The sequence below is a fragment of the Anomalospiza imberbis genome, chromosome 16 (genome assembly GCF_031753505.1).
Source record: "Anomalospiza imberbis isolate Cuckoo-Finch-1a 21T00152 chromosome 16, ASM3175350v1, whole genome shotgun sequence".
NCBI classification, from domain to species: Eukaryota; Metazoa; Chordata; class Aves; order Passeriformes; family Viduidae; genus Anomalospiza; species Anomalospiza imberbis.
Window position 1 is genome coordinate 9,739,419 of NC_089696.1, and position 17,655 is coordinate 9,757,073.

The 17,655-nt window shown below is 37.6% G+C and overlaps 1 protein-coding gene across 2 annotated transcripts in view; it reads left to right on the top strand.

The window, feature by feature from the left end:
• The window catches only part of CYTH3 (cytohesin 3), a 48,880-nt gene that overhangs the window by 9,288 nt on the left and 21,937 nt on the right, over window positions 1-17,655 (top strand). The window contains exons 2-4 of one of the 2 annotated variants that reach the window (XM_068206974.1): window positions 15,665-15,747; window positions 16,292-16,356; window positions 16,769-16,835. In XM_068206974.1, the coding sequence (XP_068063075.1) occupies window positions 15,665-15,747; window positions 16,292-16,356; window positions 16,769-16,835 (215 nt within the window). Of the gene's footprint in view, window positions 1-15,630; window positions 15,748-16,291; window positions 16,357-16,768; window positions 16,836-17,655 lie in introns of those variants that run through there. The other variant, XM_068206972.1, reaches the window with a different exon arrangement.

The window sequence follows — 17,655 nt, forward strand, 5'->3', positions numbered from 1 at the left end:
TGACCTACTATACCCTTTTAGTCATTAAAATTATCGTATCATGTAGTAGCAGCATTTTAAAGCAGCATCCAACATTCATCTGGGGACAGGGAGAGTATCTGTGCTCATGTTCCCACCATCTCTTATCATTTGTGCTGCTATCATCCCTGATTTGCAGTTTGCAGATGAACCATTTCATAAGTGGAAGTTGAAACTGGTAGCCAAGGCTAGTCAAAGCTTAGGGAATTGGCTCTTGCGTCTAGGAAAACTTCTGCTGTCACAGAAGGGAGAGATTAAAAAGTTGCAGGTATGGGGGAGTAGTTTATTCTTTGTGTAGATGTTGCTGATTAATTCTGTAATTCTGTAATCTCAGAATTGTGGGAATCTCAGGCTGAGTCTTAAGCCTGTATTCTGTGTATTATGTGTGATCAGCCTTTCTAGGCAGCTGACATTTCAGTTTGGTGTACATGTTTTAGCAAGGATAGATGAATGGAGCATATGGATTTGATTATTTTTTTGGCTATAGGAAGTGGATTTTTGTGCCTTAAATATAGTAACTTTCTTTTTTTAAATATCTGAGCGGAAGCTTCCCCACTCCCAGTGATTTTTTTTTAATAAGAATTCATGTAACTTTCTTCACTCTCATTTTGTGCAATGTAAGCTGGAAAGACTGCAGTGTTTAGTCTTGGTCTTGTACCAATAAATGACATAGTATCACATGAATGTTTTAAAAGATTAGGCGATATTTTATAAGAGCAAACATTTAAAAAAGACTGGTTTAAGTTTTTCTGCTGTGAATTCACTGATATTCAAAGTAAAGAGAGTATACATTATGTTATTGTTCTTTTATGGCTGAAAACTTATTTATTTTCCTTTTGTATCTTCTACCTGGGTATTAAGCCTAGAAAAGTAGCATGTGTTATGAAGGGGAAAGGTTGGGTGAAATTGGTAATCCAAATTAAATACAAATAATACTCTCAAGTTTATAGAGCCTGTGGGTGGGTGGACTTGGCAGATCAATCCGTTGTGGTATGTTAGACTTGAAAGAGCATATGGAGATGATTATTTTCTGGCATTTTGTAGTAAAGTTTTTGAAGAAGGAAGTTTTAATTTTTTTTAATTTATTTTTTTTTTTTAGAAATGAGGTGGAAAAATAGGAAGAACAACATCTTTTGCATTGACTAGTAAAATAGTTTGTTGTAGTAGCATATGAAAAACCAGTTTATTTGGAGGTAAGCTGCTAAAAGAAATTCTCCTACTGTTTTCCTATTGGTTGTCTTGTTTTCTGAAGGCAGCCAAAGATCCTGCGCAGCTGGGACTAATACAGGATCCAGCTGTAACTTTTTTTAATTGTTGCTCAGATGTCCGGTGATGGTCAGATCTAAGTTATTGTGTGGAAATTCAGTAAAGGAAAAGGGTAGGGTGGGAAAAAAGTGACTCTCCATAAAAGTATTCCAGTAAAAGCAACAGGAACTAGGAGTATCCATTTCAGAGCTCTGCCATAAATCCCATCCTGAAATACTTAAACGCCTTCAGATTTTGCTGTAGACTTTAAGTCATCTAAGAGTTTTTTGTTAATTTTTTAAACAGAAATGAAGTGAACTGGTTGGAATGGGAAGGTGCCTGTTCTTTCAAATTACTTAATGGAAGAAGATGCTGTTTTCTCATTCACAGTAAAAGGTTTTAGTCTCTTTACTCTCTTTCCAGTATTGTTGCAGTATGTAATGCTACAACATGGAGTAGATTAACAGGTTTGGTTTTATTAATTTCACTTATGCTGTGTTTTGCTAGTTTTTGTTTTACAGATCCTGAGGATGTAAGAAGGGGAGAAGCCTAATATTTTTCTATAGAATTTGGTTTACCTTTGGTATATTTGGTGCTTCCAACTCTCTCTTTTAGGTATCTACTTTCTTTACAAATCTTCATTCTGACCTTAACTTGCTGAGGAAGTCCGTCAAATAGCTGCCTGAATTTCAGAGTTCTTTTACTGCTACTCCAAGCCTTTAATTTTGACTGTCATTACTCAATCAGTTTGTAATTGCACTCGTCTAATTTAAGAACTTTAATAACAATAGTATACAAATTATAAGTCCTGATTGACTGAAAGATACTTCAAATACTGTAAGTTATATCCATCAATACTGACAGTGATATGAATTTTAAAACATAATTACTGTCTCAAACATAACCTGGATTCTACATTTCTTTCCATGTGCCTTAATTGGTTGTTGATACTAATTTTTTTGAGGAAAAATAAAAAAGAAAAGAAGATGATTTATGGTGGGTCTGTTGGCTGTGGGATAGCCTGGCGCTTTGCCCCTCAGTGCTAGAACAGAACAGCAACAACAAGTTATTTTCCTTCCTGAGCAAGTAGAAGCTGATCTCTGGCTTCAGAGTGGAAGTGAAATGTGGACAAATGCTGTGCTTTGAAGGCAGAAGACTTCTAACACAAACCAACTGCAATGCAAAAAAATCTGTGATGTCCTTCTTTTGCATAAAATATTTTAAATGAACACCATGCAAATAATTTGCTTTACCCTTTTTTTTTTTTTGACAATTGCAGGGATTAAATAACCAGTACTGCCTTTTATTCTTGCTTAGTAAGAATAGTAGTTAGAGTTCTTTTCTCCCAATTTTTAAAGGCTATGATCTTTATGTGAATTGTGAAGAGCCTAAAGGAATCTCTCAGTTAATTACTTTCTTGAAGTGCAGGTCAACTTCCAGTGCATTTTGCAAAATTGGTTTTATGTAGACTCTGCTAATGTCAAAGACCATTAAAATACAGTAACTGGAATAAGAAACTTGGCTTACAGATTTCCTTTAGGATGTTTTGGCTGTATTGATGACACATTATAAGGAAAATTAAGAAAATATTTGTGGCTTGAGAATAAAATCTGCCAGCTGAGTTGAAGAAAGTAGTATGATAATGTCTTGCATCTTGGAGAGGGAGAGAACACTGCCCTGCAACTATTACTGTATTGTGTTTTTCTCTGGAGCTCATATGGGCTTAGGAGATCTGATTTTCTAATGTGATGGGAGAACATCAAAAGCTCCTTCTCACATTGGAGAAATAATAGTACAACAATTCTAGCAAAGTTTTGGCTTTTCACTACCTCATTTTACATTTTGAAGAAAGGGTTTCCTGCTGAACAAACACATGTTAGTCTGATAGCATTTTCCTGTATTTGAATTGTGAACAGTCAAATGACTCAAAAAAATGTATGTTGAAGTAGATACAGGGTTTTAGCATAGAATATGTGCATACAATAAATCTATTCAACTAATCAGTCTGCTTCCTTTCTCTCCCACCCCCTTACAGCTGGAAGTTCATCAGCTTCTGCTGCTATATCTAGCTTCCTCTCGAGACTTTCTGGGATAGAGTTAACAGTGGTGGCAGGCATTAGTGAACAATGTTGTGATTATATTCTGTGGGTCTGTATAAGTTGTCATTTTCCATTGGTGCTATTTCTAATGGAAAATATGTCATCTGTTTAGTACGAGCATATTATGTGTGCCGTGCACAGTTGCGTGCTGCAGGGTTTAGTGAAAGCATGTACATCATCATTAAATCAGTATAAAATATTTCTAGATTTCATTAGTGACCAATTTGGCCTTTAAAATGGAAAATTTATTATAAGGTTTTATTTTCATAAGTTCTTAGCTAATGTAACACAGGATGGCCGGACTTTCATTGTTAGTGAGTTCATAATTTATGCTTTGAGGTTCTTTAGAGCATGTTAAGACATTGCTTTGCGGTACAAGGAATTTGGAAGAATTCAAAAAAAAGAAAAATTGGATGATTCCAGTTGTCTTATCAGTTGTGAACTTGATGATAAAATAATTGCAGTCAGATCTAATGGAATTTAATAGCCTGATTAAAAACTGTTATAATATATTTTTGTTGAACTTTTTTCTTTAAAGGACCACAATGTAATTTTTTAGAAACAGCTTCTGGACATATGGAGATCCTGGTTAAAAATCTGCAAGGTCAGTTGAACACTTAGGTGTTCTGGTTGAGCTTCAAATGCTTCAACAAAGTTTCAAGGTCCACTTTATTAAGACATTTTAAAAACATAGAATAGATGCTATGATTCAAGAATCTCTTAGAAGTAGTTTTTGTATGATTTTCAAGTGGACTGTAGACCGCTGCCTGTGCAGATGTATGTCAGAATTATTTGGGGACAAAAGTCTAGGCTTAATAGTGCCACTTCCTTTATTACTTCTTTCAGTGTTCAGGAAATTATTTAAACAATAAAGAGTTTACCTGTGAATGGTGTTCTCCAGGTGGTTTGTACTCGCTGCTGCATTGTCCATAGCTGTGGTACACAGAAGAATTTCTGAACTGCACTAGTAAGTTTTCCCACTGTTCAATATGTGAGCTGTGTCAGTGGAGCTGCAGGCACTTGCTGCAGACTGCTTAACAGAAGTTACAGCTTGGTATTTCTGGCTGCCCTAAGGCAAATTTAGGATAATTGCAAGTATGTTAATATGAGTCAGATTTTTTCTGTTTTACACAAAGTTTGTCTTTGTATAATGAAAGCTTGTGCCAGGTAGAACACGGCTCTGAAGGCACTACCTCTTTGGAAGGGTGTTTAGCAGAGTCTACATCTGACCACACTGTCAATGGAGCTGGTAGGTGCAGGTGAAAAATCAGGATTTGCTCTAGGTTTTACCTGTTTAGGAAGTGATATCTTTTATCATTACCTTTTGTGCCATGTTGAGGGGTGGCAGAACTGAAACATGTAGTCCTACTTAAATGTTTTCTAGTCAACAAAAATATTTAGTATTTGAGCATGACAGGATGAAGTGGAAATCTTAGAAAAAATGTTTATTAATAGGACCAGTGGGAGCTGGTGGACTTAAAAATGAGATTGAGGGTTGAATCCCAGTTAGTTGCTTACATTTTCAGGGAAAATGCTGAATCTCAGAGACACTGAGAGTAATAAAACTAAATTGCTTAGATCTTTGGAGTTGTATGGATATGATTTTTTCTTTTCTTGTTAGGTACTTAGCTGAGAAAAATGACTAAGTTACTTCAAAATAAAGTACAAAAGATTATGTGTTCAGATTATTTTTCACTGATCTCTGGAAGGAATGCAGTGATTTTGCCAGTAAGGGGCAGAGAAAACAGCTTAGAAAGGGCAATGTAATATTTCAGCAGATTTAGTTGAAACGGTTGGGGAAAGTTTAAATAGGAAGAATGTATTTATTCAAAAGAGTTTTTGATCAGAATGCCAGGAGGTCTGCCTGGAGTATGACAAACTTTTCTTTTTGCAACATATAACTTATGTCTGTACTTAGAAGAATTTCAGCAGATGTTGAATGTACTCTATTTTGGAAGTATGATGAAGTAGATTTGGTATGACTGCTGATGGGCTTTTGCCAAGCAAAGAATGACAGACAAGGGGTTTGACCTTACGGTAAGTGGATCCATCCAGCAGACTTGTTATCAGTGGGCCAGATAAAAAGCTCTTTTATATCTGAATTAGTGACTTGTCAAGCTAATTGTTTCATGGTGTGATGGCAACCAACAATTCACAAAAGCTTTGTGTACTCTTTTCTGATGAATCTGAAAATGTTTTGCAGTCTTAAACGAAGCTTTGCTATTCCTTCACCAACAAATCTTAGTAAATTCCTGACTCTCTCTGTGCCCTCTCAGGCTTCAGGCAATGTGACCAATGGGCCTGTTGATGTAATAGTAAGAACCTGGAGCATTTCAAACCTAAGATAGCCAAGCAGCAAGGTACTGTATTAGCTGTAGTGCATTTCTCTCCAAATACTGCAGCTCACTGGTTTCCATAGCAGGCGCCACAGTTACTTTTTTTGGAGGAGACTCCAGGAATTTCAAAGGCTTACACAACGTCAGGCATCACATTGTGCACAGAGTTGTGCATCCTGGAATCTGTCTTGTTTTGGGTGAATATAAATGCTGCTCAAGCAGTTTCTTGATAGATGAGCAGTCCTGTGTGGCACTCTGTAGCTGCCATTGGAGACATTCCTCAGGGAAGGAAGATTGCTTTCAAATCCAGCAGTTGCTTCACCTCCTTCAGTGTGCAGCCAATCTCGGAAAATGAATAAATAGAAAGCTTCTGCAATAAATACTGTTCTGAAATCTAACTCCAGAGCTGTGTCAGGCAGGGATGGGGGAAGGGGAAAAATCAACTTTGCCTTGCTTTTTCTGAAAATTGGATTGCGTGCTTTAGAAACAGCCGGCAATCCTAAGTAACGGCTAAGGCTCTTCACTAATGAGAGCAGTGCTGTGAGCAGATCCCATATTGCCAAGAGTAGATGTTACTGGAAATTTGTGGCAGAAAGCCTGTCTGAGCCCAGCTGTTTTGCTGGGAACACGGTAGGTCTGATGAGCTGTGCCTGAATATTGAGCAGGATTTGGGGGTGTTGCTGGCGGCTGACCACAGGGTCTGGGCTCCAGGACCCCCCTGCAGCTGCTCAGCGACATTCCCGTCAATTTTCCATGCTGCTCCTCGAAATGGATCTGACAGGAATGTCTGCTACTACTCTGGTGTGTTTGCTTTTCAAGTCTATTTTCCAATGTCTATCCTAGGAAAAAATGTAGGTACCTGCCAGCCAACCACTTCCTCTTCCCAGTAACTCGGGGTAACTGGGGAAACACAGCCCTTCTGTAAGGGTAAAGCTGAAACACATTGCTACAGTCTTATTCTTTTTTCCTTCTCGTACCATTTCAAAAGCCAAAGGAATCAGTGTTTTTGTTTGCCTCTTCCTCATGCAGAATGTGATGAAATGACCTCTGCTTTCAGGAGGAGTTGCCCCATCTGAGTTGCTTGGATCCTGGAGCTGAAAGAAGTCTAAATTGGCAGCAGGACATGTCTGGTTAGTCCAGTTGTTCACAGGGACTACTGGGACTCAAGTACCAGTGGGAGATGAAGTGTCCCTGCTTTCCTTTTCATCCACACTTGGGATGGCTGGGAGAAAGAGTCTTCTCCTAACTGATAAGGAAAAGAAGTTCTCAAGAGTATTGCTTTTTTCCTGTCAGTAGTTTAAGCTTTGCCTCACACTCTGCAGAGCTGCTGGGAGTCAACCCAAACGTGCTGAAGTGACCACAGAACCAAACCCTGAGCAGTGGCTGCAGTACTTCAGGCTATCCAGCTTCCCAATGTGTATGGGCTCCCACTTATTCTGCCCATTTTCCATCAGCAGTCTGAGCAGGCCACTCTCCTGTGCTGGTCATCCAAAGAGTTGCTTAAAGATAAAGTATTTTTCAATTCCTATCACTGTTGTCTGTATGCTTGGCTCAATCAGAAGTGAGCTGTGCTGTCATAGAAATTAGTAATGGGACCATCCAGTCCCTTTCCATCAAGTTATTTGTATAATTCTGTCTAGTAATACACTACAGTTGTATTGGGCAAAACCATAAATGCCCCAAGTTAAAAGGCACATCCTACTTCTGTTGTGTGGCTTAAAAGATCTTACTTGTGGAAAGCTATTGCATCTCCACATTTTAATTTCAGAATTTTCTCTTTTTGCTGCAGGCGAGCAAAATCCACTGCTCTTTTACTGCCTTTTCTTTGCTCTGTAGTGAATGAAGGGTTTCAGCTAAAGACATGATATCTCTAATGTGACACTTAGCTATGCTGTGCATAGTTGGCATGGTGATCTGTTCCTTTCACCTCCTGTATAGTGTTGAGGGGGAGCCCTGATTTCCTTCCCAAGACTCCCACTTGAAAAGTGGCTGTTGTTCTGCATTGCCACTGGATACACTATGTGCTATCAGCTGTTATCCCTGGTCTCCCCACGTGTTATTGCTGGCTCATTCTTTTCCTCAGGGGGTGCTAAAATTTTTTGTGACCTGAATCTTGCCATGAAAGTGTACAAAAGAAATTCAGAATTTGCAGACTTCCACTCTGTAAAGACTAAATTTGTGTTAATGCATGCTATAATTATAACGTACTATAAGCAAAGGCTTTCAAAGGCACACATCAGAGAAAATTTGTTTGATTTCAGCTATGGTACTACCTAAGTTCCTCATTTGTTTCTCCAGTTTTGCACATACAGATGCTCCACAGAGAGAAAATTATGACTGAGCTTTCCCAAAATTATTTATCTGTGAGATTTTGCCTTGCAGCATAGATAATGAGGAGGGGGAAAAATTGTTTCTGTTTGACAGTATTCTGTTGGTTTGATGCAGCATAAAGGAAAAGCTTGCGGTCACTTTGTTTTGGAAGAGTGATATCTGTATTTATAATGGTGGTATTACTACACAAAGCTGATTCTGGTCACCCTCCCTCATTATTTGCTGTGCAGAAAAGAAATCAGATGCAATCATTTTGTTAAAAAGCTGAAAGCAGAGTAAGAAAATTTTAAGGCAGTATAGATGGCCCCACTGTCCCTAAGCCAGCAGCACAATACAAGACTGTGCATTTTTACTTACAGTGCTTGGCACTGCACAGCATTGCATTTGTCCCACATTACTTCAATGTTACTGTTTTCCGTGTTGGAAGGGGGCTGTGATGTCAAGATGTGATAATGTGATAGTGTGTAGCTGTAACACTGAAATCAGAATGGTGATTCACCAGAATTCCTGAATAATAATTGGTAACTGGTGCTGGTGAAGGCACATGTTATGTTGGATAGTATTTCCTATATCTGTGCTAATCTGCTCATAGCCCTCTCTGAAACACACAGCCACTACAGTGTGGCCAACATCTCCTTTTTTAATTTCCTCATTAGCTGGCATAAAATTTTTCTGCACTTCTTAAATATGCATGGCTATGCATATTTTAACACTTTCTATTATTAATGGAAGTATTAATGTATTTGGGTAAGGGACTTAAAATGTTAAGTTAAACTCAGCTTTCTTTTCATATTCAGTAATTTGTATTTACATATTTTAGAAAGAAAAGTTGGCCTAGAAGCATCTTCTGATCTTGAAGCAAGAGTAGAGTGACTTCAAAAGAAAAATGCTTCTGAAAGGAAATCCATGCTTATCTATTATTAATATCAGGTTGAACTACTTTTAGTATTTAGAGAATACAGCCTGTAAGGGTGGGGTTTTGGGGCTGAGCTAAGCTGGTTTTAGGGCTGGCTAACCTCAAGGGGATTGCTGTCCCCCTGTACCTTTGTGCTGCCAGGAATTTCTGCTGTGCCTGTTTTATTTTCTTGGGTAATTCTGTGGTCCCTTGGTGAAACCATTTGTCCTGCTAAACAGGGGAAAAGCCAACTCAGAAAAAACGGCCCAGGCATCGAATGGCAAAGCAGTGCAGGAACATTGAGGAGCCAACTCATTACCTGTGAAATCTTGCTCAGACCTTGTCCCTGTGTGTTTTTTCTTCTTTTTCCCCAAGTGATGCTCCTTTGTGTGATTAAAAGTGGTTATTTTGTTTAGTTGCTGCAAAACATTTGGTTTCTTAATGGAAATACATAAAATGTTGAAATAAGACACACTATTGAATTAACAGAGGTCAGTATAATATAATCATGACCTTCAGTACTGCGTGCTCATGAAAATAAAGAGCACGGACAGTAAAAAAAATACTTCCTAACTTAAACACACCCTGCTTTCCAATGGCCAGTATCTGTGTCAGAGCTAAAAAGCAAGGGAGTTGCTCTCCAGTTTGTGTATATCTGTACAGGAAGGTGAAGATCTGGAAGCTGCTGTAAAGCACCTCTTGGTGCTTTGGTGCTGTTAAGAAGGGCAGCTCGTGGCTCCCAGGCAGGATTAGCAGCTCATGCCAGAGCTCTGGGAAGCCTTTCCCTCCCTGCTCCCCTGCACAGCTGTTGGTGCTCTGGTCTCTGCTCACATTTGTAAAGACACATCTTTCTTTGCTGCTCACTCCTCTGCCTTCTGTGCTCCGTAGACAGAAATATTTGCAGGTGCCGTGGCAGGGCATATCAGTTGTGATATCTGAAGTAAGATGGTTTTTGGGAGGCAGGTAAAATTTTCCTTCCCTCCAAATCAGTGTTATCTGGACCTTAATTTTGCACAATTTTTCAACTGCCTACTTTCTGCTTGACTAGAGAGACTAACACATTAACAAGTTATGTAGGACTATTTCTGGCCAGAACAAAAACATAATCTTGCCTTACTTGAAGTAATTCTTATGGACTATAAGAAATACTGCTTGTTTTTTACAAGAGATGATTTCACGCTTGATGGTACTGTCACCCTGCTGGACCTTTTCTATATAGAACAAAATGTATTTCGTATTTCAATTTTTTATGCTTTTGTCTGTTTTTCAAAAACCTACACAAATATGTACCACTGATATAATAAACCTCCTTTGCAGCAGAAGTAAAAGGAAAAAATCTCGAAGGTGTAGCAGGTCAGGGAGAAACAATTTCCTCTAAATTCCTGAAAATGTATTTTTATGTGGTAATAATATTAATATTTTTAGGATTACCCCCCTCCTATTATTAGAAGCACAAAATGATAATACCTTTACTGTAACTTTCCTGCAAAGTATGTTCTTATCCTAAAGAAAAAAAATGTTTTCAGGAACATCTTGTAATGGCGTGATTTCCAGCAGCTAAACAATGAGAATGATGGATGTGCGTTGGAGGTTCTCTTCTGGTTTGGCCACTAATGTGATTTCTGGCCACAGAGTCCCTTGTGATTGAAAACTCAAAATAACTCTGCAAGCCATGGATTCTGTCCTAGATTGCTCATACCACCAACTGGTGATTTTTTTTGTGTGTGAAAGGATATTGTGTGTAGGATTATTTCCCCCCTTAATGGAAGTGTCATTGCTCCTATGCTGGAACATGCTCAGCAGTGACTAAAAAGCAGATTCACATAGTAAGGTAGTTAAGGGAGCAGCCGAATCCAGCTGATTTTACTGATGGAATTTAATGTAGATTTTCTACATGTAGTTTGTTTCTACACTGTGAAGTGAATCTATTCAGAAGGATGTCCTCCTACAAAAACTTCTATGGAATTTTTAATAGCTAGAAGTGGTTGGAGCATTGTTTACACATCTTGTCTGAGAGCTGGAAAATGTTCCTGTGTTCAAGTTTTAAAAAAAGGGAATGTGGAGGGGGGGAAAGGAAGAGAGAATAGCCTGAGAATATCCGTTGAGGCAAATGTTCTGAGACAATCAGATTTGTTCTCAGAGATGAATGTATATTATTTTAAAGGCCAGAAGAAACATGTCTGCTCATTTTGTGTATGGATGAGGAAAGGTTTGTTTAGTTTAAAGCCTTGCATTGTGTAAATATCTTTACACTTGCAAGATGTTTCAACTGAAGGAAAATTAAATTCCATCTAATTGTTTTTTGCTTGGAATGCAAATACTGAAGACCACTTCTTTGGGACTGACACAAAAGAAGGAAAATGTTTATGAAACCAAGAAGTTAGCTGAGCAATGAGAGTCAGGGTGTTGTATTGCTTTGTAAGTGGGGTTACAGAATTAGTGTACAGAATTAGTGTTTTGTCTGTGTTAGATATTGTTAGATGTTTGCTTTCTGCTGGTTGTGGATATTCTGCTGTGTCCTCTTGAGAGACTGAACTCTGAAGTCAGTTGAAGGGGTCCAAGTGAGATTGCTTTAGACTGGCTGGTGACTGGCAATTAATAGGCTAATGAGTGAATTTAAACACAGGAGTTTTGCTTGTTGTTGCTGGAGAGCTGGAAAAGATTTGAATTTCACTACTGAGAAAGAGGACAGTATCATGATTATGGTCCTGGAAAGTACTAGATTTCTGTTTCCTATTATGGGATTTGCTCCTAGTTTTCACTCACCTGTGGGAACTTTCTTAGCAAGCTGATCTGTTGCAGTTCTTTCTCAGTCTCTGAAAGTTCGGGGTTTTTTGGTACTTGCTAGCTCAAAAATGCTTCATATTGAGGGATAATGCTCTTCTTTGGATATTGTACTTGGGCTGTCCATAGTGGAGAATTACTTAACCAAGTGACATCTCAACTGATGCATGATACACTGATTTCTGTAGTGAGATGCAGTTTGTTTTCTCTAACACAGTGTAGTAAACAGAACTATATTAAAAGTGTGTTCATTAAATGCTGCATTACAAGATGTTCATTTAAGTACATATAGTTCAGTTACAGGAATTGAATTATATGGGCCAAGATGGAATATATTAAATATTTTTGTTTTTCTGTTGGTAGTAGGAGTAGTATTGCAACGTATATGGTGTTGTGTGTTTCTGTCTGTTTGGCCAAGAATATAATTTGTATTTTCAACAACTGTGTTCCTCATGAATAAAATACCAGTAGTTTATTGACTTTCTATTTAGCAGTACCTGAAGGTCTGAAGTTCTAGAAAAAGGAAATGCTTTCCCTGTAAGCGAAAAGATTTCACAGAAATTACTTACATTAGAACACTGTCTTTATTTAAAGATTAGAAGATAGCATGAAAGAATGCTGCAGCTGTAGCTTGTTCACTGTACTGAAATGCTTTTGTTCTTTTTTAGTATTTAAATGTTCATGCTAACTCCTCCCATCCTGTCTACTTTGTGTTTAGATTGGTGAAAGAAAAAAACTCACAGAAGTGACTCAGAGGACAGTTAGAAAATTAGTTTTACAGAACAAATACATAATACGTGCTCCATGAGTTATTTTGTGTGGGGGATTATGTGAACACAGGGTTGAAAAGAAGTGTTTGCTGGAGGCAAAAGGGTGGCCTTGGGAGGGGTCTTGCTAGAGTAGATAATTTCTTACCATGTACCTGCAGTGTTTGCTTAGGACTGTGAAGAAGTTTAAATCCACCATTGTGTGTTAACCTCCTATGTTAATATTTCAAAAGCCTTAATTGAAGTACAGAAATACTGTTAGCCTTTGTTTTAAGTCACACGAGTTGAAACAGCAGGTACAGTAGCCATAAAGTCCCACGGCCTCCTGGAGCAGACACCTTCCAGGCTGTAATGCCACATGAAGTCTCTTCAGAAACTTTTTTTTTGATGCATTGAGGAAAAGGGAGGCAGTGATAGACAACCAGAAGAAGGATGATAATGAGGCAGACATCTTCAGTATCACACAGAGGCCAATTCATGTGAGTACAGGACAGTGCCCTTGGGAGTGACCCTGGGGAGTCAGTCATCCCTTCTCTGTGCTGGTAGTGTGAGGGGAAGAAAAATACTGTCCATACCTAGAGTTTCTAGAAGTTGAGCAGTACTGTAACTCCCACTCAGTTACATCCTAGCTCTTCTACTCTTGTCAAAAGACACTGAAATATTTTGGCTCTGATATTTACATACCATTCTTTAAAGATGTTGCAATAATGTCCAGTTTTATATAAGTGCTCTCCAAGTGCAGAATTTTCTTTTCCGGCAGACTGCTTGTCTTGTATGTGGCAGATAAATACTTGATGTTATTCCCTAATGCAAAACATAGTCTGACTCCATTTAGCTTTTTTCCTTTCTGTCTAACAGCATCATTAATTATACTGTGAGGCTTGTCTCTACTGTGGCTGTGATCAGAGAAAAGGAGAATACAGCAGACAGTGTTTGTGTGCTGTAGGAAAACACTGAGGTGTTTGATTTCTCTTTTTTTGTGGGTTGCTTGAGCATAGAAAACTGTTACAATTAGTGTTGATTTCAAAAAAGCAATTTCAGTTGTTCCAGATACTCCAAACCTGTCCCAAGGAGCCTTCACTGCATGTTTGAGTAAGGGAGAAGAAACTGCAGTACCACTCACTGGTGTGCAGATTTGGGAAGGTATCGTGGTAGTGGCTAACCCAGAGGTTTTGTAACTCACCTTGAAGAAAAAGGAGCACCATCTATGAATTCTAAATATTTATTGCTTCAAGATGATTTTCTGTTTGAGGTTTGATTAGTATTTCCAGTTGCCAGAGAAGGTGAGAGTTACCAACATGTCTTGCTTCAGCAAAGAGTTAAAAATCTAGCATCTCTTACTAGTACTGCTACTGTAAAGCTGCAGTGTAATTTCATCTACAGTACTGCAGAAATGCTTTAAAGGATGTCAGAGTGTGCTTCCTAACTAAGATTGATTATAACATGATCTGGTTTTTTTTTATAATCAACACTGGGTAGCAGTATTAATTTTTTTTTTATCAGTGAACTAGTTGGAATATTTGTGGTGTATTTATGTACATAGTGTGTGTATAGGCATTAATTCTCTGTGGTTTAGGATCTTGGAGTAAACATGTAAGACAAAGATGTGATGTAGGGATGTGTATTTATAAGGCTTGATGTGAAAAGAATCTTACAACTATTCGCATGCAAGAGATTTTTAGGAGTGGGTGGCTTTCTGATGAGGAGAATAAGCAGGTAAACATATTGAAGTCTGGTATTTGTTCAGCTGAAGACTGTCATTTCCTAAACTGAAAGTAATTTAATCATGTTTGTATCTGGAGTAGTTAAATGAAATCATTTGCCATAATTATTTCTTGTCTAACAAGGTCTGTCGCCATTTGGATTTTGTTACGATTCGGATCCTAAAAGGAAAGGAGCTTAACCAGTGGATGTTGAAATAATCAATATATGTCATTGTTAGGATTCGGACAGAAGCTCTGTTCCGAATGTGTGTTTAAAACTCTCCTCTCAAGCTGAACTTTTCTTTGTAATCCTGTTGTTACAGTCTGTTTTGTGTGCATAGGACATAAAACAGTGGCCTTGACCATGCCAAATGACTACATTTGTTGTGTGCTGCTCTCACATACCTTATTAATTACTTCTGTTGTTCCATTTTACTGAGCTGGAAGGAAAAGCTGTTCTATAATTAAGGAGCTATTTCCAAGAAAGTGGGTAGCATTAGAACTGTTAGTGCAGGATTGTTGCACAGGAAGTAAATATTTGTAGTTGGTGTCTAGTGCTGTACAAATGAGCTGTAGTAATCTCTGTCCAAAGAAGTTTCTTGCTGGGGACCATCTGATTGTTCAAGAAAAGCATCAGTTTTATGTTAATGATTTTTGGTCTTTGCTGGTTGTCAGACAGACACAGGGTGAGGGTAGGATGAGTGACAGACACACATTTGCAACTGATTTTTATCAACAGGGTCATATATTTCATTTAGCTTGGCCAAGGAGAGACCTAAAATTGACTTAAATACTACAGACTCACCTAAAAGATGTTATGCAAAGCCCATGTTTGTGTTAGATAACTGATTCTGCTGCTGTGTTTGTGTGTCCTGCTGCTGGGAGGTATTTGGTGTTAGGGTGTGTGTTGGGGGGTACCTGCCTGCATTTCCCTCTTCAAAGCAACCAAATGAGGGGGCACTGCTGGCATTAGGGGATGTCTGAATTCAGCACCAGGACACATTTCTTGTGTATAGCATTGGCTGTTCTTTGGCTTTTTTTTCCATGGAAGATAGTAATATCTTCTGAATCATAATTAATTTACATGAAGAATTTTGGTATGTTACTGATGTAATAGAATTATATCCAACTTGAATTTGGCAATTAAGCTGTAGAACCAAATCTTACCACATCATGTGATAACAAGATTCCTGTAATTGTCTGTTTTTCTTTTGAAAAATAGATTCTGTCCATAGTCATTAATTCAGTTATCTTATTTAGGATTTTTTATAAAGCAGATTACAAATGTATTAAATTTAGATTTCATTTATGTTGTTTGTTTCAATTTGTTTTGGGGTTTTTCCCTGAAAATGATGTAAAAGAAATGTCCTGATGTTTCATATAAGCGTATTTTTCCTAATCAGTTTATTAAGTTTTATCTGTGATGATGAGGTATCAAATGCTAAAATGCAAATGCTAAAAAATTGTACATTTTGTTCCATTCCAGTGCCTGATGACCTCTCCATGGAAGAAAGAGAAGAGCTTTTAAATATTCGTCGCAGGAAAAAAGAATTGATTGATGATATTGAGGTAATTGATTTACTGTAAAAATCCTTAGAAGACTCCTTCAGTAGATTAAGTTAAGACCTAAATATGAATTTCAGGTAATGGTTTTAAAAGCATATAAACTGCTTAAACAAAGTACTTCTAATAGTGAACAGGATTTATGCATCATATGTGTGCCTTTAAAAAGATTAACTTCTGAATTTATGTAATGCAAACATGTGCAGATGTCCACATTTTATTTGTGTAATCAAAAACTCATTAAACAGCAGATTTGCATCCAGGATAGGAGTGAGTGAGAAATGGGGGCAAAGAAATCTTATTCATTGATAATGGCAGCTTGGTCTTGGTGCTCTGGGACAAGCACACACTGAGAATGCAGGTCCATGTGTTTAAGTCACTCAGTTGTGATAAAATCTTTAAATTCCTAAGGAAGCCCTAAGATTGTTCACTTTTCTTCAGGTAAATAACAAATATTAGAAGATAAAATCTAATTGATCATATTATTGTACGATAGTTGTTTTCAAAAGATGTTCTAATATAGGTTTATGTATTGTCCTTCCTTTTTCAGAGATTAAAATTTGAAATTGCTGAGGTTATGACTGAAATTGATAATCTGACTAGTGTAGAAGAAAGGTAAGTAGTGCCAACATATGGACATGATTCAGTAAGACCTTGGAACAGGTCTTCCAGGAACAGCAAGTAAAAATACCTTTCCCATGCTAAACAAAGGATGGATTACCTTTATTTAGTCTGTTATAAAGCTTGACTTTATCCCATGCAGGCGTGTCATTTGTTTGCATAGAGAATATGTTGGATAGAGTGTAATATTGTATTGTCCGGTTGATAAGGATATGGGTCTCTGAAGCTGCAATTGCTTAAAGGAGTTGAAAAGAGTATCATAATTTTCTCCATTATAAAAAGTGAATGTCTTGATTTTGTAGTAGAAAATACGAAGTAGCCAAAACAAATTATAAGGTCATCTAGAAGTCTTTTTGTAAGAGTGACTGGTAAGTGCTTGTTGTTTCTTCTTTGTCTCTGTATGTAGCAAAACTACACAAAGAAATAAGCAAATAGCCATGGGAAGGAAGAAATTCAACATGGACCCTAAGAAGGTAGAGAATTTTTTTTTTAACTTGCCAGAAATCAAGTTTCTGCTTGCAGTATGATCTATGACAAAAACTTCTATGTTTTTTTAAAGAAATATTTCTGATACTATAAGTTCATAGGCCTTACTTGCATGTCCTGTAACACACTGAGCAGAGGGTTAAATTGGAAGCAGCCATCAGGTCAGGTGCCAGTTGTGCTTCTTTCACTTTAACAAACCCTTGATAATGGAGGTTACTTATCAACAACCAAATATACCAGGTATTGATTGACCTGGCTTGTTTTGTACCTGATAGAGGTGTTCTATGTTGATATGTCAAATACAGTTAAATTTTTTTTTTCGTGTGTGGTTGTTAGTGAGGCCATGCTTCTTTTTCTTTAATGCTCTCCTATTTTATCTTTCAAAATACCTTTGCCATATTTTTTGTTTTCATGCACACTTTTATATTTGGATATCTAAAGCCTGTTTCTGAAAAAGGCATGTGTGAGCATCTGTATTTTTGTACATAGATGTATACATATAGATGTGTACCTATCTGACTTGCACAAGCTTGGTTACCAGTTTCAAGGAATCTGCTCTGCATGTAGCCCAGAAGTAATGGAGTTCTTTCTGGTGTGCCTCTCTGTTTCTTAAGTAGTTGTTAATTTTCTGGAAAATTTGGGGACTTGCACATTCTCTTACAGACTTCCCCTGCGATGTTTAAAAGAGCTTCTTTGATGTGTTTGACCTTTAGCCTTTGCTTTTCATATTTCATCTTCCTTGCTTTGTTTTATTGTCCTCTATTGTTTGTAGATGAGATTCCATTTTGAATTTGTGAAGAGTATTCT